A 27393-nucleotide genomic window follows, 5' to 3' on the forward strand; every position below is an offset into this window, starting at 1 on the left:
AACCTTTGACTGATTCATCTACAGGTTGCTCCGCAGGCTTGTCCATTTCCTTGTTCGAGATTTCTCTCTTACTCGTCTGTTCTGAGCTGATCTTCACAAAGTACAGCTTTTTGAGGAGTGACCCCCTCGTGGCTGGCTCCTTAACATTCGATGTCTGAGTACGAGAAACACAAACAAATGTTTAAAAAAGGAAACCCTGAAATTGAGGAAAGCATTTTATTTTGTGTCCCTGAGCAAGACACTCTACTATAATTTACTAGGCATTTGCAGGCATTTTTTTATAATTATAGGCCTCGACAGTTGCAGGCCATCTTACTTAAATTGTTGTTAACGCTTACAAAAGTTGTTTGCGTTTAAAAAAATTATTTAAACCTTACCACAAAACTGGCAGTACATTAAATAACAAATGTGTAGCATAAATAATAACTGATCTCCTTACGATGCTGTAGTGCGACAACAGGTGTGGGAAGCAATCAAGATTATTCTGGAAGCGTTTTTCGGTGACTCCATTTACCACAATGACGGCGACCTTAGGGATCTTAGACACTCGCACTATCTTACAAAATCTGCACAGACAAAAAAAAGTTTCAAATTTCATTACTTTTGTATCCCAGAAAGACTCTGATAGGGTCAAAACGTCAGGTCACAAACTATTGTTTGCGTCCTTTTGGTTGGTAAGCAGTATGCTACAGCTAATTCTATTTTTCTATATTTTAATAATTGTATTTTTGTTTTCAATTTATTTTTGGTTTAAAACTCCCTTTAGCCACCGGGCTAGCTCGTTGGTCTAAAGGTGACATCTGCAATACAAAAGTTGTGGGGCTCAAACCCCACCCGAGTGTTTGCCTGTGGATTTTTTTCACAGAACTCGGGGAAATACTGAGTTTACAGTGCTTAATACACATCAATGTATTAGCAAAAACAAAATGATATTAAAGGAACACGTTGTAAACGTTCGTTATAAAATACATATGATTAGAAAGATATTTTAAAGGTAGATCATAATGATCCACACACGTATCATTCGTAATTGCGTGGTTTTCCTTTTACCTCGTCGACAAACACGGTCAGCCATTTATGGGAGTCAAATTTTTGACTCCCATAAATGGCTGACCATGTTAGTTCGCAAAGTAAAAGGAAAACACGCAATTTCGAGGCAAATTTGTGTGAATCATTGTATTCTACTTTTAAAACATCTTTCCAATCATATGCATTTTATAACAAACGGTTACAAACGCTTTTTCCTAGACCAACTCGTCCGATCCAAGGCAACGTGTTCCTTTAATATTTTGATGGTCATACCTGATTGTGGGAATATTTGAGAACGTTCCCATGAGGACAGCAAATTGTATTAAGTCCTGGATATCCTGAAGACGAAGTGGCTGAGATGTCTCTCTCGGATCAAGCTTACTCGCAAATTCCTGATACAGGAACATCTTCGCATATTGCTGTAATGGAAAAAAAAGGTTTTCAAATTCACTATTAGATTTATATCCACTTGCTTTTGATACGATTGAAAACAATAATGTCTACAACTAGAAATGTGTTTGTTGAATTACAAACACAGAAGTTTCGGGGAATGAAAAACATATATTAAAAATTGGGAAATGTATGTCATTGCCATGACTGTGCTCATTTCAAGATAGCCTAATTAGTGTTTTTTTCATTGTTATTACCGTCAACACAAAAATGAAACTCTTGCTCAACCTGCTGTTGGATCCAAGTCGGAGCATTGGCTTTGATTGGGTGTACTGTTTGTGATTTGTAAGACTGTGGTGGCTAAGCAGATAAAACTCTGGTAAGTATTGTTTGAAGCTTTGCATGGTGTAGAGAAATAGGAAGAAACTATAAATAATTATAACACACCTTTCACCTGTTGTGTATTCTGGTTGGCTGAAATACGGCACGTGGGATGAACTAACATAGTCTAGTGATCGCATGCGTACGTTTTGCGTGAATAGTGCCCGCCGGGCACCATTCTTTGAAACTATTGCCTGGTTACAACGCCCTCTCTTGACGTGAACCATGAACAGCAATTACAAAACTTCCTTTCTTTTCCAGATTTCTGTTCACATTAAAGACCGAGGTGTAATATAAAGCACATATTGACTGGCATAATTTGGTAACTAGTGTACGTCTATTCCCCCTCGTGTCTGTGAGAGGGAAATAGGTCCCTCTTCTGGTCACTCAAACTCCCTCGGGGGAATAGACGTACTTACAGGGTAGGGCTTGAACTCGACAATGGACCACATGCCCATGTCCTGTGATTTTAGTGTTGGGCAAGAAAACACAAACTGGACACACTTGCCTTTGTCAATGAGATAAATGTTCACTTCTTGAAGTAAAAAAGTAAACAACAGCAGCATCAAACCGTGTTAATCTGTGATGCCACTGTGATTCTGGTCTTTTCAATTCTTTCTCATTTTGAATCCGGTCTAGTGAAAACAACAATTCCTGTCCAGTACAAATTCTGAGCTACCAGGGGGAACACCCCTGCAGGGACTCAATTACTTTAAAGACAGTGGACACTATTGGTAATTGTCAAAGACCAGTCTTCTCACTTGGTGTACCTCAACATATGCATAAAATAAAAAACCTGTGAAAATTTGAGCTCAATCGGTCGTCGAATTTGCGAGATAATAATGAAAGAAAAAACACTATTGTTACACAAAGTTGTGTGCTTTCTGATGCTTGATTTCAAGACCTCAAATTCTAAACTTGAGGTCTTGAAATCAAATTCGTGGAAATATACTTCTTTCTCGAAAACTACGTCAATTCAGAGGGAGCTGTTTCTCACAATGTTTTATACCATCAACCTCTCCCCAATACTCGTAATCAAGAAAGGTTTTATGATGATGATTATTTTGAGTAATTACCAATAGTGTCCACTGCCTTTAAGAAACTTCTCCTCTTACCAGACTTTCTTTTCTGTGTTGATTTTTCTCCTTCCATTGCTCTTTAAATTTGTGTATGACTTCCTCAGGGAAAAATTTAGACTTGAAACCAACATCGGAATCAGTCGCTTGTTTTTCATTCTCGTGCTTCCTCGGTAGTACCCTCACAACGTTCTTCTGTATAAAACAAAACCAAAACCAAAAAACAGTATTATAATTATTAGTATGATTATTATTATTATCCAAGATGCAAATCTTATGTCTATTAAACCGGTCAAAGTTTCAGTGGAGATGGTGGCAAAGTAGTCTTTTTGTGAAATAGATTTTATATTTTTGTATTACTTCCTCACATAAAAATTGAGAATTAAAACCAACCATGGAATCAGTCGCTTGTTCTTTATTCTCTTGCTTCTTCGGAACCCTCACAATACTCTTCTGTATAAAACAAAACAAAAGACAAAAACAGTAAGCACAAAAAACGCCTCAAAGTACAGTTATTTTCCAACATTTTATTTTGGTGGTGTAAGTTGTTTCAACGTTTGACTTCTCTTGTAGCGTGTCTATCATTCAAAGACAGTGGACATTATTGGAAGTTGTCAAAGACAGTCTTCTCACTTTGTGTATCTCATCATATGCACAAAATAACAAAACTGTGAAAATTTGAGCTCAATCGGTCGTCAAAGTTGCAAGATGATAATAAAAGAAAAACACCCTTGTCACACGAAGTTGTGTGGGTTCAGATGCTTGATAAATCTGAGGTCTCGAAATTAAATTTGAGGAAATTATTTCTTTCTCAAAATTTACTCCACTTCAGAGGGAGCCGTTACTCACAATGATTTATACTACCAACCTCTCCCCATTACTCGTTACCAAGCAAGGTTTTATGTTAATAAATATTTTGAGTGTTTACCAATAGTGTCCTTTGCCTTAGTGATATTATCTAAAGCCCCTACACTGTAGAGTGTCGTGGCCGAGCGGTGTAGAACAGTAACTTCATGCTTTGATCAAGTCATCGGTGTGTGGGTACAAGTTTTGGTCAAACACCTGTGTCCTTTTTGTGTGTTGGTTTTGTGTGTTTTTCACAGGCACTTTTAGTGGTAAAAGTGTTCTAGGAAACGACCTGCCTCCCACCTGAGTAATATGCCCCTGGATTTTGTTCACATGACTTGGGGAAAGTACCGAGTATAAAATACTTTCAGACGTCCGTGAATGGGTACAACCAAATAACTTTCTTAATTGAAAGACAGAGCATTTTCAGGTGCAGGCCCTAGGATGTGGAGTTCCATTCCACACTCCATCAAAAGTTCTAGCTCTGTTACCATCTTCAATAGGTCACTGAAAACATACTTGTTCAATCTTGCCCCGCTTGGCCTGCACTATCTTGTCAAAGAGAGACCGGCTTTTCACGGGACTTTCTTGGCTAAATGCTACAGGCTTTGCCTAGTCGTGGTTTTCCTCTTGGTTATTATTTGCATTCCCATTGGTTTTGTTTTCTTCCTGTAATTCTCTCAGTGCTTTGCAGCGTTAGGAAAAGGCACCGTACAAATGGTGTTATTATTACTATCCAAGATGCAAATCTAACATCTATTAAACTGGTCTTGTTGATCGATTTTTAAATTCTGAACTTTTACTTTCTGCATCAGTCAAAGTTTCAGTGAAGATGGTGGCAAAGTAATCTTTTTGTAAAAATATATTTTGTATTATTGTATTACTTCCTCGCAGAAAAATTGAGATTTAAAACCAACCTCAGAATCAGTCGCTTGTTTTTCATTCTCTTGTTCTTCATTCTCCTTCTCTGGAACCCTCACCATGTTCTTCTGTAAAAAACAAACAAAAACCAAATACAGTAAGCACAAAAGCCCCCTCAAAATAAAATTTGTTTCTAGCCTTTTTTGGTGGTGTAAGTTGTTTCCATGTTTGACTGATCTTTAAAAGTGTTTAATAAGTGACTTTATCAAAGGCCCATACATTTGTTGAGTGTCCTGGCGGAGACCGCTTTTTGAGGGACTACTTTCTTGGCTAAATGCTGCAGGCTTTGCCTAGACATGGTTTTCCCTCGGTTTTTTAATTGCATACCCATTGTTGTTTTTTCCTGTAATTCTCTCAGTGCATTGCAACCTTAGGAAAAGGGGCTGTATGAATGGTGTTATTATTATTATTATTATTATTATTATTATTATTATTATTATTATTATTATTATTATTATTATTATTATTATTATTATTATTATTATTATTATTATTATTATTATTATCCCAGATGCAAATCTAACGTCTATTAAACTGGTCTTGTTGATCTACTTTTAAATTCTTAACTTTTAACTTTCTGCATTAGTCAAAGTTTCAGTGAAGATGGTGGCAAAGTAATCGTTTTCTTGCGTGGGGCTATTTTTTTGGAGACTTCAGGATGGAGTTCTTTCCAGAACCAACAGTACTCAAAAGTAGTTTACACACGGTACCACTGCAAACCTCACTAGTGTTTTCGCCCAGCAGTTCTTTTCAGAAACACACAACTCAAGAGATTTGTACACATGTTGCTATCGCAAACATCAGCTAGAGTTATCATCTACCGATCCTTTTCAGGAACCAACACTTCACAAAAGAGATTTACACATGGTGCAACCGCAAACCTGACCTACATGTTGAGTTATCATTTACCGGTCATTTTCAGAACCAAAATTCTCAAATAAGATTTACACGTGGTGCTACTGCAAACCTTACCTTGAGTTATCACCTGCCAGTTCTTTTCAGAACCAACAGTACTCAAAAGAGCTTTACACATGATACTACGGCAAACCTTACCTACATGTAGATTTATCATCTACCTGTTCCTTTAAGAACCAACAGTACTCAAAAGAGATTTACACATGATGCTATCGCAAACTTCGCCTGAAAAACTCTTTTGTTAAGAGATTGTAATTGTTCAGTCTGGTCTTACCTTCATCTCCTGTTTCTTCAGCTTCTTTTTTATCCTCTTCTTTGCACTTTTTTTCAACTTCTTCACCTTAGGAACGTGGTCTTTTCTGTAGTATTCTCTTGCCGTTATTTTTTTTGGTTTGGGCGTTTTACCCGAGGCCGGCTCCATGGCTTTCTCCAACAATGCTATCTAAAATAGAAGCAAAACAGAGGCACTTTTAATTAACTTGATCAATGGTGTACCTTTGGTAAGCGGTAACACCATGTGTATACCTACTTGCTGGATAACAATAACAGGCATTTATAGACCGTATCAAATACAACGTCACCTAAGCTTGGGCGATATCACGATATTATCGAATATCGCGATATTAATTTGGACACGATTTCGATATCGGATGGATTTGGTTTTAATCGAAATATCGATATATCGCGATATATCGTGATATATCAATTAAATATCGCGATGTATTTGCTAGCTGAGACATCTTGCACCCCATAGGTTTGGAGTAAAACCAGAAGAATAGGTCATTAGAACACCTCTCTTATGCTAGGACTGTCTCTTCTACAACTTTCACTTGGAGTTTTAAGACTGATGATGTCAAATTTCATTAATCGCGATTATATCGAACATCGCGATATACCGGCCCTACAACAGGGCGTCTGTAAGCGTGTACATGCGTGTGCCATAGAAATCAAACCAGGAACGCTGCGTGCTACGTTCTTCATTGGTGTACGCGTTAAGACACGCATACGGCCTGCCTTACAAGATGGGCACTTTTAAGCAAAAAAGGGGTTATTTGATAACGTCTATAGAATGCTCTTACACAGGGTATCACATCGCTTTACAAGTTCAGTACAATATACATGTAGATGATTCTTTATTGTAGACATCTTTCTTTGGGAAAACTAAAACACATCAAGGATTGTATCAGCTTCTTACCTCTTTCAGTTGCATTCGCCGTTTCTTTTTGGCACTTTTTGTTTCGTTTTCGTCAGGCGGGCTAACCAAGGCTTTCTTCGACTCTATCTAAAACATCAAAACAGTGCAATTTTTTTAAGACACTGGACACCTTTGGTAATTGTCAAAGACCAGTCTTCTCACTTGGTGTATCTCAACTTATGCATAACATGACAAACAAGTGGTCGTCGAGGTTGCGAGATAATAATGGAAGAAAAAACACCCTTGTCACACAAGTTGTGTGCTTTCAGATGCTTGATTTTCAAGACCTCAGCTGAGGTCTCGAGTTCAATTGAAATATATCAGTGAGAAATAACTGGGTTTTTTTGAAAACTTGAGCTCAATTGGTCATCTGATGAAAGAAAAAACACCCTCATTGGACGAATTTGTGTACTTTCAGATAGGAATACAAGACTTCTGGCTGGATGTCTTTTATTATTTAAGTGAGAAATTACATCTTTCTCAAAAACTACGTTACTTCAGAGGGAGTTGTTTCCCACTATGTTATTCATACTACCAACAACTCCCCAATGCTCGTTACCAAGTCAGTTTTTAAGTTAATATTTGTTTTGAGTAATTACCAAGTGTGTACCTTCCCTTTAAATGAACTTGGTCAACTGTTTGACAAAGTGCGTAATTCTGAACGAAAGTCAGGTTGGCGTAGTGGTATCTTTTCTTGCCTTCCAACCTAGGCACTATGTGGTTTGGGTTTTCAGTTCCTACCGGACTGCATGGATTTTCACTGGAATAATTATCTTCATTGGCCGGTGATAAGGTTCACTTTTCTGAGAGTCCTCGGCTTCACGGCCAGAATAAAAGAAACTAAACGAAAATGTTTCATGTGATTTTTACTAAAACAAATCGAGTGAGCACTGGATTAGTTCTGTGACCTTGCCTTACCTCTTTCAACAATTTACCCCGTGGTTTCTTTTCAGCACTTTTTGTCTTCTCAGATTTTTTCTTAGTAGGTGTGTTAGCTGTGGATTTCTCTCCCTCTTCCTAAAAATGAGCAGAGCAGGTAGAACTTTCAATGAATTTTGTTTAAAGACACTGGACTCTATTGGTATCTGTCAAAGACCAGTGTTCTCACTTGGTGTATGTCAACATATGCACAAAATGACAAACGAGTGAAAATTTGAGCTCAATTGGTCATTGAAGTTGCAAGATAATAATGAAAGAAAAAACACCCCTGTCACATGAAGTTGGGTGCTTTGAGATTTTGAGACTACTTGTTTTTGAGACCTCAAAATCTAATTCCGAGGTCTTGAAATCCAATTCGTGGAAAACTACTTCTTCTCAAAAACTATGTTACCTCAGAGGGAGCAGTTTCTCACAATTAGTTATACTATCAACAGCTCTCCATTGCTTGTTGCCAAGTATGGTTTTATGTTAATAATTGTTTCGAGTAATTACCAATTGTGTCCACTGCCATTGAAAACTGGTTTTTAATGGCACTTAAAAAAAAAAAAAAAAATTGAATGAAGATTGTTATACATTTTCTTGAACTCTGTCTTACCACTTCCGTTGTTATACGCCGTTTCTTTTTAGCACTTTTGCCGACAGGGGAAGCATCTTCCTAAAAGTGAGAACAGAGGAACAAACTGATTATTCAAACTCGCATTCAAGGAAAAACATCTTATTCTATATGTTTCTTGTTTTGCAAGAAATGTTGACTCATGAGGCCATAAGACATTGCATTAATAACAGAGTTTTTGGTTTGTAAACAGTTTGTGCAACAACTAGTTTTCAGGTCTTAGTTTTCATTAAGAAACAAATACTTCAAAGAAATTCCATTTTTCCTCCAGACAATGACTATATAAACTTAATGTTTTATGTATTTTATATAAAAACGTAATCGAACAAGAACTGCACAGGCAATCCTCATCATGAGCACACTGATTAAAATATAGTTTTCTGTAAACCGCGCCCAATTTCATAGAGCTGCTTAAAGGCACTGGACACCTTTGGTAATTGTCAAAGACCAGTCTTCTCACATGGGTTATCTCAACAAATGCACACACCAAAAAATCTGTGAAAATTTGAACTCAAGTAGATGTCGAAGTGGCAAGACAATTATGCAAGAAAAAACACCCATGGCACGCGAAGTTGTGTGCTTTCAGATTCTTGATTTTGGGACCTCAAAATCAAATTCAGAGGTCTCGAAATCAAATTCGTGAAAACTTACTTCTGTCTCGAAAACTACATTACTTAAGAAGGAGTCGTTCCTCACAATGTTTTATACTATCAACCTCTCCCCATTGCTTGTTACCAAGTAAGTTTTTATGCTAACAATTACTTTGAGTAATTACCAACATTGTCCACTGCCTTTAAACACAAAATGAAGCTAAGATCTTTCATGCTTGATAGAATAAGGTTACCAGCCCGAGAAGCATGTCTTATGCACCATTTGTGACTGGTATCCTGCTCAATTCAGCTGAGCAGAACATTGTTTGGGAATATTTTTTGCTTTCAAGCAGCTTTATGAAATTCGGCCCCGATCTCACCTCTTCCAACTGTTTGCGTCGTTTCCTTTTTACACTTTTTGTTACATCAGGCGTTACAGCTTTCTTCACCTCTACCTAAACAACAATTGGAGATAATGACTTTTTTTAAATCAAACATAGCGAAGAAAACCAAGCTTTTGTGTGAAAAAAGAAAGTGGCCAAATCAAGCAAAGATTTGTTTAAAATGAAAAATTAAGTTTGTTTAAAAAATTGGGATGAATAATGATGAAGGTTTTCCGTAATCTTAAGTCACCTCTTCCTTTGTTACACAATTTATACCTCAAGTTTTTTAAATCAATAAATCTATACTTCATAATTTCATCCTCCATCCAAAAAATGAGACGAAAACAGTGGAAATGCCAATTTGTTTTTGTCCAAACAAATCCTGCGTCAAAATAGCACCATCTTCTTGCAGCTGCAGCGAACAACTAAGCATTATTCTCATTCAAATCATTGCAATAAACGTGATAAAAGATTTAAACTGCATCTTGCCATTCGAATAGCTCAGTGGTATAGAAGTAAGGGTTAACAACAAATTGAAATCAGCATTATTATCTAGTATTCCGTAAACCTTGTCTTACCTGTTCCAACTGTTTCCGTTGTTTCTTTTTAGCACTTTTTGTTACATCAGGCGTTGCAGCTTTCTCCACCTCTACCTAAACAACAATTTGGGACAATGACTTTTTCAAAATCAAACAAAGCAAAAACCAAGCTTTTGTGTGAAAAGAGACAGAGGTCAAATCAAGCAAAGATAAATTCAAAATGCAAAATGAAGTTTTGGTTTCAAAATTGGGATGAATAATGATCGAGGTTTCCAGTATGTCACCTCTTCCTTTATAGACGATGTGACCTATGTTTACATTCAAACCCCCCTCTTTTGACAAAACACTGTGCACGTCATGTTTCGCCGTGCAAAAAGACGGGTAGTCATGGTAAGATTGAGTGTACTTTCTAGCTGGCTGCCAAAACACAAAGGTTTTGCGCGCGAATCATGTTATAGTTTTGAGTGACGTCAGAGGGTCACGTCGTCTAAACACAGCTTATACCCCCAGATAATACAATCAATTTATCTATACTTCATAATTTCATCTAAAATGGACTAAAACAGTGGATATGTCAATGATTTTTTTGTCCCAACAAAATCCTGTGTCAAAATACAGCACTCTTCTTGAGGATTGCAGCGATCGACTAAGCACTATTATTATACCTCATACATATTCATGACCGAGAGTCGAGTTCTCATTGGTCCACTCATCATCGCGTGTCAGGTGTCAATTTTGCTTTTACCAAGTGCGCACGTGAGTTTTCACGCAAGTGGTAAATGTCCATGACAAGTAGAATAGCTCCCTGGAGCTATTCATGGACATTACCATTGTGCGACGTAATCCCTGGGCACTATTCTACTTGTCATGTGCATTACCATTGTGCGACGACGTCCCGGGGCACTATTCTACTTGTCTTGCGCATTACCATTGTGTGACGTAATCCCTGGGCACTATTCTACTTGTCATGTGCATTACCATTGTGCGACGTAGTCCCGGGGCACTATTCTACTTGTCATGTGCATTACCATTGTGCGACGTAGTCCCGGGGCACTATTCTACTTGTCATGTGCATTACCATTGTGCGACGTAGTCCTGGGGCACTATTCTACTTGTCATGTGCATTACCATTGTGCGACGTAGTCCTGGGGCACTATTCTACTTGTTATGCGCTTTACGATCGTGGTACTAGTGTACACCAAACAAACATCGCTCTAGCGACATCCATAACATGAACAAATTTATCGTAGTTCATTTCATTTCACAGTCGTAATTTTCCCTTGCTCTAAACAACTATATATGTATGAAGTATAGTAAAACAAATATAACATGGTTTATTTCCGGTTGACTAGTCGATATGAGCTCCCCTTGGTATTGGAAGTTGGCAAACTAGTTCCCAAGGCTTCGCCTCTGGAACTAGTTTGTCAACTTCCAACACCTTGTATTCTGTAAACCCTGTCTTACCTCTTCCAACTGTTTCCCTCGATTCTTTTTAGCACTTTTTGATTTTACGCTAGTAGGCGTGTCAACTATGGCGTTCTCCTTTTCAACCTAAAAATAAGCCATCAAATAATTTCAATTCAATTGAAAACTCACATTTATTTCCATACTTCTTGAAAATTTCAAAACAGTAAATAGAAAAAACAGAAATTTGTTAAAGAAGTAACCGTAAAGCTCCTTTCTACGAGGCGAGAACCGGAGCCGAGGCTTTGCGGTGAGACGCCTCCAGCAGCCGATTTCACAAAATTTTATGCAACTGCGAAAGTCCACTTGCACAGCGTTTATGGAGCAACTTGCGCAAGTGGACTTACGCAGTTGCATAAAGTTTTGTGGAATTGGCTGCAGAGTTGTTACAAAGGACTGCAAAAGTTGATTTTTTGACTTAAAGCCACTTACTGTTTTAGACATCAAATTTAGGGTGTTATGCGCCTGTTATGTCTGAAGCGAGTGTAAGATGGCTTGCTTCACATTCCCACATTACCTTCTGTTTCGTGTCTTCTTTGATAACTCCTAAATCAATCAGTTGTTTCCGGAGTGAGTTATTCTTGGCCTCTTTCAGTTCACGTACTTGCCACTCTAGCTCAGCTACCATCTAAAAACAACAACAAATCATACTCAATATTGGGTGCGATTGGGTGCGCTTCCCTGGATCAACCCTGGTCTGCCCCCGGTACGTTCAAATAGCTTTGACGTCATTCCAGGGGCTCACCCGGGTCAACCCCAAGTGCCCTGCTTATGGAGTTGGTCACTTTGGCGCTGGCCCGTGATGCATGACGTCACCACAAGAGGGTGAGTGATTGTTCGATTAGCTCTTGTCAGGGGCTCACCCGAGTGAGCACCGCAGGGTCGACACAGGGAAGCTAATCGAACGCACCCATTGATTATTGATTGACACTAGTTCACTCTGAGGAATATTTTTAGCCATATAGCAACTGTCTTTTCTGGTCATTAATATTTTGATTCTTCAATTGAAATTAGTTTGAGACACCCGCTAATCATTATCTCTGACCTTAAGTACGTAAAGTGAGTCAACCATGGTATTTGTGATAGTGTCCAAACAGTTTTGTTTCGTAACCAGTTTCTTGAATATGATGATCTTGATATTCTCGATACTATCTCAGATCATTCTGACCATCATTTTATGTCATACTTTTTCAAATTGGTCTGGGGGTCGACCGAGAGTGTCAGGGTTATCCTGTTTCTTTAATTACGTGTTTATGTCCCTTATGTACTGTATAATAGATGTTCTACATTTTTGGAGGTTTTGGGGAAATAAAAACAATAAACAAATTATAAAGACATTTCTATTTAAAGCCGTAGGGTGACAAGTTCTGGTGGTTAAGTCATCGGAGTGTGGGTTTGAATCCGGGTCATGACACTTGTGTCCTTGAGTAAGATGCTTTAATTGCTTCTCTACACCGAGGGGCTAAAGCGCCATACATGGCAGCTCATGGAGCTGTACAAGATTGTTTTGCTTTGTTTGTTTGTTTGTTTTGTTTTTGTTTTGTTTTTACTGCGTCTTGAACCCCCAGCAGGGTGGATACGTGCGCATTACAAGTCTTATTATTATTATCGTTATGGAGGCATCATCTACTGAGACTTGTGTTGAGATGCCTGATGAACAGAGTGAGGGTTTGAATCCCGGTCCTGACACTCGTGTGCTTGAGCAAGATGCTTTACTATAATTGCTTCTCTTAAAGGCAGTGGACACTATTGGTAAATACTCAAAATAATTATTTGCATAAAACCTTACTTGGTAACGAGTAATGGGGAGAGGCTGATAGTATAAAACATTGAGAGAAACGGCTCCCTCTGAAGTGACGTAGTTTTCGAGAAAGAAGTAATTTTCCGCGAATTTGATTTAAAGACCTCAGATTTTCTCAATAACTACGTTACTTCAGAGGGAGTCGTTTCCCACAATCTTTTATACTATCAACAGCTCTCCATTGCTTATTACCAAGTCAGTTTTTAAGTTAATATTTGTTTTGATTAGTTACCAAACGTGTACCTTCCCTTTAATTTAAACCAGTTCTTGAAGCTGGAGGCACACCAAGTGAGCATTGTAAAAGTTTTCTGTAACATACCTTTTCCAAACTTTTCCGTGTTTTTATTTCACTTTTTGTCTCTTCGGGTTTTTTGTTAGAAGGCGTTTTAACCATAGTTGTCTTCTCCTCCACCTGAAATGAAGCCAAACAGTGGAATTTTCAATGAACTTTAAACAGTTTATGTTTGTACAATATTGCAAATTCTTGAAACTAAGGCATGACAAGTGAGCATTGTAAAAGTTTTATGTAACATACCTTTTCCAAACTTTCCCGTGGTTTATTTTTTACACTCTTTGGTTCACCCAATTTTTTGTTGGAAGGGGTTTTAACCATGGCTTGCGCTTCCTCAACCTGAAAACCAGTAATATTTTCAAAGAACTTGGAAGAAAAATGTAGATTTTTGTGAAACTAAAGCCAATTAAAGGGTATATGTACTTTTTCCTAACAAAAAACACAATGTCCACAGATTTACATTAAACTTACAGTTTGAAGATTATGATAGTAGAAAGCTTCCCTTCAAATTTTACTTACTGAGGTGCTTTAGTTTTTTCGAAATGAGTAAAAGTAATAATTTTCATCTTGGTTTTAGCATGTAAAAACGTATTTACCAGTTATGCTATGGTTTTGGTATAATATCATAACTGGTAAAGGGGATTTTACATGCTAAAATCATTTTGGTCTCATGAGACGAAAATGATTTTGTGACTTGTTTTACTCATTTCTCAAAAACTACACAACCTTAGATAGTAATATTTGAAGGGAAGCTTTCCACTATCTTTCTCTTCAAATCCTGTAAGTTTAATGGAAATCTATGGACATTTTGAAAAAGTACCCGAATCCTTTAAGCGAGCATTGTTATAAAAAGAGAGACTCTGATGTCAAATTTAGTTTTTTATTCACTCATATAGTCCATAAAAGTATTTAACCTCAAGTTCAAATTGTATAATTGTTTTTGATAACCCTTCAAGTGCACTATCTGTCAAAATTGATGTCACATTTCAAATATATATGGCCTGTACATTTTTCTGCAACAATTTTGACCGCCGCAAAAATGTCTCTTTGGAATATACAGACCTATTTGGAGCAATACGGTGTCATCATGTTTCAAATTTTGCAAAAGAAACTGATAAAATATAATGACATTTTACACCATAAATGACATTAATTCAGCAGTAAGCAAAACCATGAAATTGGGCCGAGAACTTGTACTCAATGCACAACACGCTACCTTACCCTTTCCAACTGTTTCAGGCGTTTCTTTTTTCCACTTCTCGTCTCAGTTTTGTTGCTGGGTGTCGACAGTGCTTTCTCAACCTCAACCTAAAAGTAAGCACAAAAAAATGCCATTTTCATTAAACTTTGTAGACTAATCCATGCTTTTTAAAGGCACCGGGCACTATTGGTAATTACTTAAAGGGTGGCTGCAGTGTTTTTTTTAAATAATTTAAACGATTAAACAGTACTTCTTAAACCTGAAATATTTTTTATTAAATGCGCAAGTATTTAAAAAAATGGTTTTCAAGAGATTAGGGGAACCCACCCCGCCCCTAAAAGGGAGCCTTCATTTGCATAAACGTGACGTCATGTCATGAACCTGAGCCGTCGGGCCCCCTGGCTGTGTGCATATAGAAACGTGTGCACTGTGTGGCCTGGTACCTAGGTGTGTGTAGTTAGGGATCAGACACTTTTTTTGCCGACGATATGTTTGACGTCGATGGTAGGGGGGCGGTAACAATCCACAAAAGGGGGGGGGCATGACTTATTCGCTAATTACGCAAGTGAGATATGTCGGGGAAAAAACAAAACACATTTTATTGATGTTCAATGCATATTTCAGAATAAAATGACAGCAACATTAACTGTTTTATTTTAATTCACTGCAGCATCCCTTTAAAGTAATTCGCATTGGACACAAGATCTGGTTTGGAATCCCAGCTATAATAATAATAATAATGGGTTTTTTCAAGAAAGAGGTAATTTCACAATCAAATATTCAAAGACTTCAGGCTTGAAGCCTTTAAAGCATACAACAAGTCAAATGAGTACCCTGTACATTTTCTGTAACATTTGTCTTACCTTTTTCTGCTGATTCAGATGTTTCTTTTTGGGACTTTTTGTCTTCACATTATTCTTATTGTTTACTTCCTCCACCTGAAAATGAGCGAAACAGTAAAATTATCCTTAAAACTGGTGAGAAGAAAATGATCCAAAACAACAAACACAGAACAGGATTGTCTTACCACCTACATGTATAAAGATCTTTCTAGATAAAGGATTTTAACGCCACAGCTGAAGTTTTTGCCAAGCGAAGTTGGAAAACAATAGAAACCATAAATGCACGACAAAAACAGCGACACAAAGTGTCATGACCAGCGACACAAAGCGACACAAAGTGTCATGACCAGAATTAAACTAATTAAAACCCATACTCTGGTGGCTTGGACCCCATAACTTATTTCGGATACAATAAACTCCACGACCACATTACACTAACTTTACCTCTTCCAACTGTTTTCGTCGTTTCTTTTTAGCACTTTTGGTCTCATCTTTTTTTTCACTAGTAGGTGTGTTACCTATGACTCTCTCCTGTATTAAAGGAAAACGGGGGAATCTTCAATTATTTCGGTGCAACAGTTTATATTTTAGTGCAATACAAAAAATTAAAGACTAGGCAACCTTATACTTGTACTCCAGCCAACTCGATTCATTATTAAGTTTTTTTAAAGGTTATATTGTAGTAGAATGTTAAGTTTTGCAAAGGTAATCAAAGTACACACAGTACATGTATAAGATCTTATGAACAAATTACTCTCATATATTCTAGATTTCAGGAACGGCCATCCATAACAATGCAGTAGGCCTATTTACCACGGGAGATTGATGAAATACAGTCTCTTTCCTACCTATAAGAAATACTTAAGGATAGTATTTTTTCATTTAAAGGGTATATGTACTTTTTCCTAACAAAAAAAAACACAATGTCAACAGATTCACAGTTTGAAGATTATGATAGTAGAAAGCTTCCCTTCAAATTCGTCTGACAAGGGAGTTTTTTCTATCATAATTATCTCGCAACTTCGAAGATCAATTGAGCTCAAATTTTGACAGGGTTGTTAGTTTATGCATATGTTTAGATACACCAATACAAGTGAGAAGACTGGTCTTTGACAATTACCAATAGTGTCCACTGTCTTTAAAGACAGAACACGTCTCTTTCCAATTAAAGATGAATTTTGTTGTTAGAGAACCAGGAAGGGAAACTAAATACCTTCGTTTTGAGAAATAATCTCAAGTTGGGGCAATCGTTTTTTAGAAAATAATACACTCACAAGGCAACAAGGTGGTTAGAGTATGAGTTGGCTTGATTTTGACTAAGGCCTATTAAAGGAATACGTTGCCTTGGATCGGTCGAGTTGGTCTTTGAAAAGCGTGTGTAATCGTTTGTTATAAATGCACATGGGTAAAAAGATGTTGTAAAAGTAGAATACAATGATCCACACAAAATGCCTCGAAATTGCATGGTTTTCCTTTTACCTCGTCGACTAACACGGTCGACCATTTATGGGAGTCAAAATTTTGACTCCCATAAATGGCCGACCGTGTTAGTTCGCACAGAAAAAGGAAAACCTCGCAATTTCGAGGCAAACTTGTGTGGATTATGGTATTCTACTTTTAATACATCTTTCCAACCATATATGCAATTTATAAACGCTTTTTATAGACCAACTCGTCCGATCCAAGGCAACGTGTTCCTTTAAGCGTGCATTGTAAACATTCTCTGCAGCCTTGTCTTACCTCTTCCAGCTTATTCTGCCGTTTCTTTTTAGCACTTTTTGTCTCGTCATGTTTTTCGCGAGTGGGTGTGCTCTCCACCTTTGCCTGCAAATGAGAAAAACAATGGCATTCTTTATTTCACTTGGCTTTCAAGGGCAGAAGCAATTTCTAGAAGACAACAAAACAGTCAACTGGAACAATAATGAGGAATGAATTTGGAATGTTCTTGCAGGTAAGATAAGATACTTCACTGGAACGTTAACAATTTTGGGTACAGTACTTCCCCCATGATGCGTAAATTTGGGGTACAGTACTTCCCGCATGTTGCGTAAAACTAGGGATTGTCAAACAGCATCTAGAAGTTGACCCAAGTGTTATCATGACATCCATTCCAATGTGATTGTGAGGCAGTCAAAGTCGATGTACTTATACCCTTTTCAGACTGTACAGGCTCTTAAGCCTATCCCTTGGGCAGTCGTTTCCCTTCAAAAATTTCCAATTAACTTAAAGATTTGCAAAGGTGGTGCCTTTTGCAAAATGAAAATAACCTTGCCCTCTCAAAGATGAAAAACAAGGCCTGGTCTATTTTCTTAAATCGCCTTGATGCACCCTTTACTCAGGAAACCTACTACCAAAAGGTTGCCACCAAGACTTCTTGTGTGAGGGCGTCCAGTGAATTGAACGCATTTTGGAACGAAAGAGGGTGCTTTCAATGGCAAACTAAATTTTCTTTCATAAAAATTACAGGTTCTGTTTTGACAGCCTGTATGCAGGCATGAGAATGGGTGATGATAAAAAAACAGGAAAAAAATTCAGTTGATCGGAAATGTCAATATTCCATCATTTTTGTGTGCGAAGCGCGCAGCGCGAAGTCCCCTACGGCCGGGGTCCAGGGCCCGCTTAAGGGCCCTGGGAGCTCTGGGTATTTTAGAAGCTCTGTGGTGGTCTCTGATGCATTTCTGACACCTATTTTTCCAGGTAGAAGTGAGCTACTTTTGTGTGATTTTTCCATTTTTTTTTTTTAAAATAGGTTAAGGGAAAATAAGGAATGTAAAGCTCAAACAATTCAAACAATTTTGGGTTCGCCTGCGATTTTGTAACAATTCCGGAAAAAGAAAGGAAAAAAAAAAAATAATAGTAATAATATTTTAATTTTTCTGACGATCTTATCCCTTATTTCTGCCCTTGAAAATGCTTTTTTTCTCACCAACAACCGTTTTTAAAGGTTCTTGATTTGAAATTCGGTTGTGTAAAAGAAATTCTTTTGCAATTAAATGTTTGTGATTTTAACGATCCGTCGGCGACGCACATTTTAAACTATATATAGGCCTATATATCTGGCGAGAGCGATGTGTTTTTGAGAAAGAGGTTGTTATTCAGCATAGGGTTTACTTGGAACGAGGTTGAGATTAGACCCCAACATAGAAATAGAACCAATGAAGAAAGCATGTCGTCCGGACGTACAGTGTGTTCGCTGGTTCCCAATATATCATTCGCTGGTTGTGAGGCAATAACAGGTACCAGTTTTCCATGCCCTGCCGGCGATCTCAGATTCGTGCCGCGCCGCTCATTGGTTCGTGTACAACCTGCACGTACACAGTACACAGTACACATGGTGCAAACACGTGCATTGTTTTTTCAGTAGACTTTCAAAAGTCTCCACACATGTTATCTTTGCTGCAGCAGCAAGCGCATTACACGCAAACATTATTGAACCGTACCACTATAAACGAACCAAGGAATGAGGCAAGTTTATACATCTGTCGCTGCTGCTGCATGCATGCGCGATGCCAGGAAGACCACAAGCCGTAAACTGGGCCAGTTGCTGGACGGCAATTTATTGTTTAGTTTTTAGGTGCTGTTTTTTTCATGAACGCCGTACGTGTGGATCCGCGATAATAACAATTACAAAGGTAAACTGACATTGTCTGACTAGAGAAGAGGGATTAGAGAAATCCAAATGTATACCCCAAAAACCTACCCCCCGAATTTTATAGCAAATTCACATCGAACTCGGAGACCACAATTTTGAAAGGAAAAAAAACAGAATTCCGGTTTAAACCGGAAGATTCTTATGCCTGTGTATGTTGTTTTTGAATGCCAAATAATAACAATCATTTATTAGAGAAACCATGTAAGACAAATGCTTTTTTTCATTGTTTTACATTCAGATTCCCTTCTCTAAAGAATTCCCTTTTCCCAATAATTCAGTTTTGTAAAAAAAAGTCAAAAACAAGGAAGGCCCTGAGCCCATGTCATAATAATAATAATAATAATAATAATAGTAGGTATTTGTAATGCGCCAAATCAATCTTTACAGATAATCAAGGCGCAAGCAGAGACAATGTAAACACAACAATACATGTACATATCCAGTGAATGCTAAACAAACAACAATAGTAACACCACTTAAAAACAACAAAAATGGGAAGAAATCAGGAGGGAAACCACAACCAGACCTGCAGCATTGAGCCTGGATGAAGCAACTACTCTTCGTCTTGTTCATGCCTTCGTCACTACTAGACTTGATTCCTGCAATTCACTTCTGTATGGACTCCCCGATAAAGATCTTGCTAAAATTCAACGTGTACAGAACACTGCTGCTCGCCTCGTTTCTTGTCTACCTGTACTAATGCAATTGCATTGGCTCCCAGTTAAGTTTCGAACAGTTTACAAAATTCTTCTGTTAACTTTCAAGGCTCAAACATGTCAATCTCCTGCTTATTTATCTGAACTTGTTCATCATTATTCCCCTACTCGGACTTTACGATCATCTCAACAGTCATTGCTTTCTGCTACTAGAGGTTCTTCCATTTTTTATGGCCACAGATCTTTTTCTTACGCCGCACCGTTTCTTTGGAATAGTCTTCCTGTGCATATTCGCCAAGCTAATACTTTACAATGTTTTAAGTCCTTGTTGAAAACTCATTTGTTTAAAGCTTTGTTTTTGTAATTTGCCTATTTGTATCTTGTATCTTTCTCTAATTGTTTATTTTATTGTTTCTTTAATGCGCTTAGAGGCTTTTGCATTAGGCCCTTTACAAATGTCTTATTATTATTATTATTAAAGAAAGTCCCGACAAAGCTGGTCTCTTTATGACAAGAGCGTGCAGGCCAAAAAATAAAAAAATACGGTCAAACATTGCAAATTGCGTCAATTATCACAGCCTCCAAGCTTCTCCCTTGACCTCTGTATCAGAAAGTCACCATTTGGATGAGTAAGTGGAAGTATTGATCAATTATGCGAGTGCTGAATTGTTGTCAATTTGCAGACTGCGGCAATTTGGCCCGAATAACCAATTTGAATTTGTACAACCTTGCTCAGTGCATTAGGACTGCAGGAATAACCAATTTGAATTTGTACAACCTTGCTCAGTGCATTAGGACTGCAGCAGCCTTCATCTTATAAAAGCATACATCTCAGTTCATCTGGAAACATCCAGTATTAGCCCTAATTCATCTGCAGTTACAGAGTGCTGACCTTAAACGGTTTCAAGGAGTGCTGGTCAATACTTGACCGAGTCTTCCCCAAAGCAAGAAAGATTATTGATTCATACTGAAAGTTACATTTTAGTGCTAGACAAAAGATGTTTCCCAACTACAAGTTGACCCTGAATTTCTTTGGAATCCTTCTCGACTAATACATGTACCTGAAGTTCTATTCAAAGCAAAGCTCTTAGTATCACTCAGGTACTTTTTCCTTTTGAACTTGGTGACATCCACGTAAGATAAAGTTTCATTGTGCTGCTTAATTTTTTTTTAAAAGTTACATTTTTTTCAAAGTCAAAGCCGTCTTAAAGTGATTTTTTTTTTTAATGGCCACTTCAATTTGGATACTGTACTGAGTCTAATACTTCTGTGAACTCAAACAGGGTCTCCACATGCGGATTCAAAACACCAAATGCACTCGCACAAAAATGGTGCGCTGGACAAAATTTTCGTGTGCCCAAGATTGTTTTCTTTCGAAAAACACTTCATGACGAACACAAACCTACATGTAGTTACATTCGCTGGGAGAATAGAGAAATTTGGTTTTGGTTAACCGCTGCCCAACTATCCGAAATTAACCGGATATTCAAATATTTTTTCCTGTCGCTAGAGGGTGCTAGTGTCAATCTGTTCATTCATAAAAACAACCCGATCTAATTTAAAGCTGGCGATTTTTTTTTGATATCGTGATTGACTCGACGTGAACAAAAACCTTTATAATCTTTGAACAAAATATATTGGAAATGTCATAGAAGTGAGCATAGTTAAATATTTATTTTATGCTGTCTTAATAGAAGCTTCATAAGGATTCAGACAAAACATTCCTATCTGTCGTCGCCCCGGAATCAGGTTTCTTGGTGGTTGTAATTAGAGGACTATCCGGTTTATTAAGGCCAAACAAAAAAATATGTGTGCTTCCTATTACACTGGCCAAAAAATTTCCTGTAAATTCAATGATGTCCAAGTTCGTCTCGCAAATCTCTAAAAATGACACAGAAAATAAGCCCTCAAAAAGCAACCGTACCGACATCTGTAAATTTCACTGACACAAAAGCACATTTCATTTCTTTAGTCGTTGTTACTTTGCGTGCGACAATAAATACAAGAAACATTGAACGCTAGAGGTCGTTTTGGAACAATGCAATAGCGTGAGATTAAACGCCCTCTATTGGTATAAAGTCAAGAACCAGCAATAAACGCATTGAAACAAGACTCGACGTGTCACGTGGGAATTTAAGCATTTCCAGACGGCGCAAATGCGAGAGCGTAGCGCAACACGTCGGCACCCATCGCTCAACCAACATCTGTTGTGCAATCTCGAGATTGTGCAGCGCAATTAACAGATTGCTAGCTTTACAAACTTGCACATGTACATTGCAGCAGCAACCAATCCCATACATAGTTGCGATAACGTAACCCTCCTGCCGACGGCGGAGCCGGAGGGTTACAAGTCACTCCCATTCGATGCAGGGCGAAATGGTCAAACACGTCCAATTAGACAGCTAGTCAACAGATGTTCCTCAATATCTAATGAATAACATTCAAAACACCATTGAGAAAGTAACACCCCCCCCCCCATCCCACTCCAAAAATTAGACAATCAAATGTTAAGTTTTCACTAATACTAAAAATAGTGCTATGCCATTGAATTGAATGATTGCCTGATGATGGGACGGCCGGCGGTGGGTTCACACTTCAATTCAATCAAACCCAAATTGAAATTATTTTTATAAATAATTAATACATTATAAAGATGGTTTTGTTTAAACTTTAACAAATGACACTCTTTGTTATGTTAGCAGTTATTTTACGATTACTTGCAGATTGCCTACCGGTTCATCTGGTCTCTTTCTTTTCCCCATAATGTTGCGAAACCAGCGCAATTCTTCAAGCTCCGAAGCGATGGAATGTACTACTGGTGGTCCGTCCGTGGAACTCCAAAATTTTACACGTGCTCTGTAATGACAACATGTGTGTACGGTACCTTTTACCGAACTAACACTAAAAGGGCAAGGTCAACGTTGGAACCAGACTAGTGTGCGTCTTTTTCCCAGGGAAGGAGAACGAAACACGTGTCATTATCTAATGCCATTATGTCATTGAGAACGAGGTTGTATATTGCAAGGTGCTGACCTTCGACATGTGAGGATTTTGGGTAATTTTAATTATGGGTAACAACAACATAAAAAAGGGCAGCAATTTCTAATTCAAACGCATGGATATACATCAGTTGTTTTTGAGTCTTACATCGGAATTGTAGTACAGTACCCAGAGCAATCCTGCTTAAAATTTGCCTTGTGTATTCTACGGTGGCCCATGGTAGACATCTTCATCCAATCAAATGAAAAGTGTCCGTCGCTCAGGCGCAGTACGGCACAAAAAGAGACGCCAAATAAAATCTTCTGGGGCTCTTACCCTACACAGTAAAGCTGTTTATTGTGGCAGAATATCGGTCTAAAAGGCTTCAAGAACTGAAATCTTGCTTTGCTTTTTACGCATTCGCTTCATGGGGTAAATGTTTTGCATAAAGGTTTTGCTTTTTAACGAATATCCTTTTTGGATTGTGTGTATTTTTGTGTATATCTCTGCTTGTTTGCCTTTTATAGTTGTTCAGTGATTTTTATTATCTTCTGTGCTTTTTTATATGCCCTCTCTTGCCTTAATGTATTTTGGGGGATTTAGGAGACATACGCCTTTTGGCGAAAGTTTTTTTTTTTTTTTTTACTTTTATGCTCTCCTGGGCACCCCACTGTTGTTTTACTTTGTTTTCTTAAATATTTTTAATGTATGAACATGTGCTTGTAAATGTGATTGCCCGAATAAATATTATTATAATTATTATTATTAGTATTATTGAAAATAATGCTGCCACGGGACATAATGTGCCACGTCAATACATATATCTGATTGCACGACAAAGCATGTAGGAACAAGCTTCCGTGGCCCTTAGGTGGGCAGGACCCCACGCCTTCGCGCACGCACCAATTATTAGTGTCTTTTGATAAAAAAGCGCCCCTCGATCAGGTTTTATCATAAAATGTTAAATGAAACGAATATGAGAAACGTTTAAAACATTTTTCTCGTGAAGTGTTCCAACGGATTCTTCTTTTTCTTGACACAACCGCGCTCCCGTTTATCGGTGACAACTTTTGAGATTATTTTGTATTGCACATCCACCTCTTCAATACTTGTCTTGTCGCTTTTATTACGATCGTTGTGTCATGTATTATGTTCATCTGTCCCTTTGTCTGTTTGTAATAACAATAATAATAATAATAACAATAACAAATAGCGATTTTGTCTGTCTGTCTGTCTGTCTGATTGTCTTGTTTTCTTGTCTGTCTGGCCGACTGGAAATGGAGACCACACTTCGCCTACCTTAAAGGCAGTGGACACTATTGGTAATTGTCAAAGACCAGTCTTCTCACTTGGTGTATCTCAAATGCATAAAATAACAAACCTGTGAAAATTTGAGCTCAATCAGCCGTCAAAGTTGCGAGATAATAATTAAAGAAAAAACACCCTAGTCACACGAAGTTGTGTGCTTGATTTCGAGACCTCGAATTCCAATGATCTGAGGTCTCGAAATCAAATCCGAGGAAAATTACTTCTTTCTCGAAAACTACATTACTTCAGAGGGAGTCCGTTTCCCACAATGTTTTATACTATCAACCTCTCCCCTTTACTTGTAACCAAGACAGGTTTTATGATAATAATTATTTTTAGTAATTACCAATAGTGTCCACTGCTTTATATTTTATTAGAGTATGGAAATAAATGTATTCTCGAATTGAATTGAAAATTGCATAGGCCTTCATCTAAATTTATATAGGATTAAAGCAAGCGATCGGTAAAAAAAAAACCCAAAACAAGGTATTATTATGCCTTTAAAGCCACCGGATGACTACCCATAAAGACTAACAGGCATACACTTGTTGCTGTCCTCACGACGTTCTAATGGAATTGATTGGGGGGGGCGGCTTCGTAGAAATAGTATGACTGGCTCACAGTCCCTTAATTACAATATTTCTTAAATGGCAAACTTCGATTAGAAAATAACTAAGCTTTAATAAGCTTTTATTAGTATTTAACAAATCACTAAAGTGATGTAAAATTAATGGTAACCTTGACGGGGAGAAAACTACGTTGAACACAAAAGAAGCTCATTTAGTGCATCATTGATTAGGCACTGGACACTTTTTGCAATCACTGAAAATAATTGTTAGCATAACAATTTATTTGGTATCAAGCAATGAAGAGCTGTTGATATTTTCTATTAAACATTGTGATAAACCGCTCCCTCTGAAGTAACATTTTGAGAAAGAGGTATAGTTTCTCACTCAAACACTGAATACTTCAGACCTGAAGCCTTTTTTATGCAAATTTGTGCAACGAGGTATTTTGTTCTGTCATTATTTTCTTGCAACTTCGATGACCAATTGAGTCAAAATTTTCAGAGATTCTTTTTGTATGCATATGTTGGGATACACGAAATGAGAACACTGGTCTTTGACATTATCAATTGGTGGCCAGTGCCTGTACAGATTGTGAAGGCTGTGATGCACCCATTGACTGAGTCCTTGACGAAGTGGTAAAAATAAATTGAGTCTCTAGGCTAACCGCGTCACTTAGTTAGGTGATGTTTGCGATAGCATACGGTTATTTTGTAAACCTTTTTTGAATATATAGTGTTGATTCTGAAACGTTTCGATAGGGCCTATCTGAAGAGTCCGGAGACGACGGCGACGGCGACGGTGACGCGATCTGTCGTCTTTGGAACACCATCAGAGCTTACTTCCTAAAAAATAATTGAGTTGTCAGTCACCGGTTCCTTTTCAGAACCAACACTATTCTCATAAAGAGATTTAAAATATGGTGCTACCGCAATCCTCAGGCTCTCCAACCAAGCAACGTTTGAAATCCCCCTTATAACTTCAAATTTTTGCGAGAAAAAATACATGTAGATAAGTTAGAGCACCTTAAAACAAAACGATTATGCTCCCCTGAAAAATAAATAAAACACAGGCACAATGCGTCCCACCGTTACAACACGTGGTCTGCCCCCCCTATAATGCCTGACCCCACCCCCACCCTCCCCCTTGTCCCCGAGACAGAAATACGGGGTAAGCCGTTGTAACAGTAGAGATAATAATTATTAAGCAGGGCAAAGTATAGGAGCCAATGACCAGGCTAGCTCGGTAAGTGACTTGAGTTCATTACTATAGGCCCCTAACGTGTAGGCCTTTTCTGTAAAGCTAGAACGAAACTCGTTGCATGAACACACGCGTTTGAAGTCGTCCAGTGCACTGTGTACGTTTTTAGCGCGGGGAACTGTTTTGTTGGGGGTTCCAACGATGTCTTTACATGGGTTTGGTAACCAAACTTTCCAGGGCCTCCCATCAGATATGATGACAACCGACATATGGATAACGCTTGAGGGGAGTTTAACCATGACACAAAATGACACATTTTACGACGGTGAAAATGACGTCAACGGAACCTTTGAGGTGCCTCGGCAAAATGACGAAGATGTTGGTTTAATTTGGGATACGGGAAAGATAATCATTGCTGTTGTGAGTATAGTGGTATCGACTATCACTGTTATGGGCAACCTCCTTGTCCTGTATGCGTTCTGTGCCGAGCGTCGCTTACGCACCTACACCAATTACTACATCGTAGGTCTGTCTATATCAGACCTTGTTGCAGGAGCATTCACTATGCCCATGTACAGTATATATTGGGTTCTTGGGAACTGGCCATTCGGGGAAGCACTTTGTGATATCTACCTGTATCTCAATCATGCATTTATCCATATCACTGTATTGGGTATCCTCGTCCTGGCCGTCGATCGCTACCAGGCCGTATCGCGACCCTTGAAGCACCTGCAGAAACGCACGTTGCGTCACGCCAGTGCCATGATCTTCATCTCGTACGCGATCCCGTTCTTCATATGGTTACCGTACACTATTCTCTGGCCGTACTTTGTCGGTGAACGTCGCATAACTCCCGGTCTGTGCTTTCCTCAGTACATTAAAGACAGTTTCTTCTTTACCATCTTGGCCCCCATTGTCTTATTCTGGATCCCCTTGCCCATAACATCTGTGCTGTACTGGCGCATCTACATGGTCATCCGGAGCGCGAGTACCCAACGCAGAGGTCCAGTGATGCTGCAGGAGCTGAGCACGAGCTCGAGCAGAGTCCCGACAGTGACAGGTGATGAAAAAGTCCCGAACATAAGCGTGGAAATTTCATCTCAAGACCGAAATCTCAACCCACAGATCTTACATAACACCGACATTGAAAGCAACCAGAACTTAGGTCATGAAAACCCGGGGTTCTTTCCAGGCGAAGAACAGCAACCAGAACTTCAAAGTAATACTAGACCGTCAACACTCACCACACCCGAGGTCGGTAGCACCAGGTCGGCCCCCGTCCCTCAGCCCAATCCACAGGTGGGAAAAGACCGAGAGAGCAGCAAGGAAAGCAACAGAGCTACCCGTACACTGACCCTCATCTTCATTGTGCTATTGGTATCCTCGATACCATGGTCTATCATCGTGCTTATACAGAGCCTCTGCCCGACATGCTTGCCACTTGTTTTGTATCAGGTATGTTGTTTTGTCCAAATAGATGTTAAGGGTTTGGGTACTTTTTGTAGACCCAAAACTCAAACGGCAACAGGTTGACATTAATACTGAGAAGACAATGATGGATAGAAAGCTTCCATCAAAACATTAATTGCTGGGGTGCTGTAGTTTGTTGTGAAGT

At 38.4% G+C, this 27393-nt stretch overlaps 2 protein-coding genes across 3 annotated transcripts in view; one reads left to right on the top strand and one right to left on the bottom strand.

Moving 5' to 3' along the window:
• The window catches only part of LOC117292561 (uncharacterized exonuclease C637.09-like), a 34409-nt gene extending 11871 nt beyond the window's left edge, over positions 1-22538 (bottom strand). Inside the window, exons 1-20 of one of the 2 annotated variants that reach the window (XM_033774664.1) lie at positions 22458-22538; positions 17158-17241; positions 15862-15948; positions 15439-15513; positions 14596-14682; positions 13402-13494; positions 11799-11909; positions 11282-11368; positions 9857-9931; positions 9276-9350; positions 8288-8347; positions 7672-7770; positions 6754-6840; positions 5833-6000; positions 4640-4711; positions 3270-3329; positions 2916-3071; positions 1303-1448; positions 440-566; positions 4-154 (exon numbers count right to left, since the gene is read on the bottom strand). In XM_033774664.1, the coding sequence (XP_033630555.1) occupies positions 4-154; positions 440-566; positions 1303-1448; positions 2916-3071; positions 3270-3329; positions 4640-4711; positions 5833-6000; positions 6754-6840; positions 7672-7770; positions 8288-8347; positions 9276-9350; positions 9857-9931; positions 11282-11368; positions 11799-11909; positions 13402-13494; positions 14596-14682; positions 15439-15513; positions 15862-15948; positions 17158-17241; positions 22458-22487 (1930 nt within the window). In that variant the 5' untranslated portion in view covers positions 22488-22538. The remainder of the gene's footprint in view (positions 1-3; positions 155-439; positions 567-1302; positions 1449-2915; positions 3072-3269; positions 3330-4639; positions 4712-5832; positions 6001-6753; positions 6841-7671; positions 7771-8287; positions 8348-9275; positions 9351-9856; positions 9932-11281; positions 11369-11798; positions 11910-13401; positions 13495-14595; positions 14683-15438; positions 15514-15861; positions 15949-17157; positions 17242-22457) is intronic. The other variant, XM_033774665.1, reaches the window with a different exon arrangement.
• A 3441-nt stretch (positions 22539-25979) lies between these two features.
• Positions 25980-27311, top strand: LOC117292392 (muscarinic acetylcholine receptor M1-like). Its single transcript, XM_033774420.1, has one exon. It carries the CDS (start codon positions 25980-25982, stop codon positions 27309-27311), a length of 1332 nt encoding a protein of 443 aa, XP_033630311.1.
• The last annotated feature ends 82 nt before the right edge of the window (positions 27312-27393 follow it).

The sequence above is a fragment of the Asterias rubens genome, chromosome 7 (genome assembly GCF_902459465.1).
Source record: "Asterias rubens chromosome 7, eAstRub1.3, whole genome shotgun sequence".
Lineage (NCBI taxonomy): Eukaryota > Metazoa > Echinodermata > Asteroidea > Forcipulatida > Asteriidae > Asterias > Asterias rubens.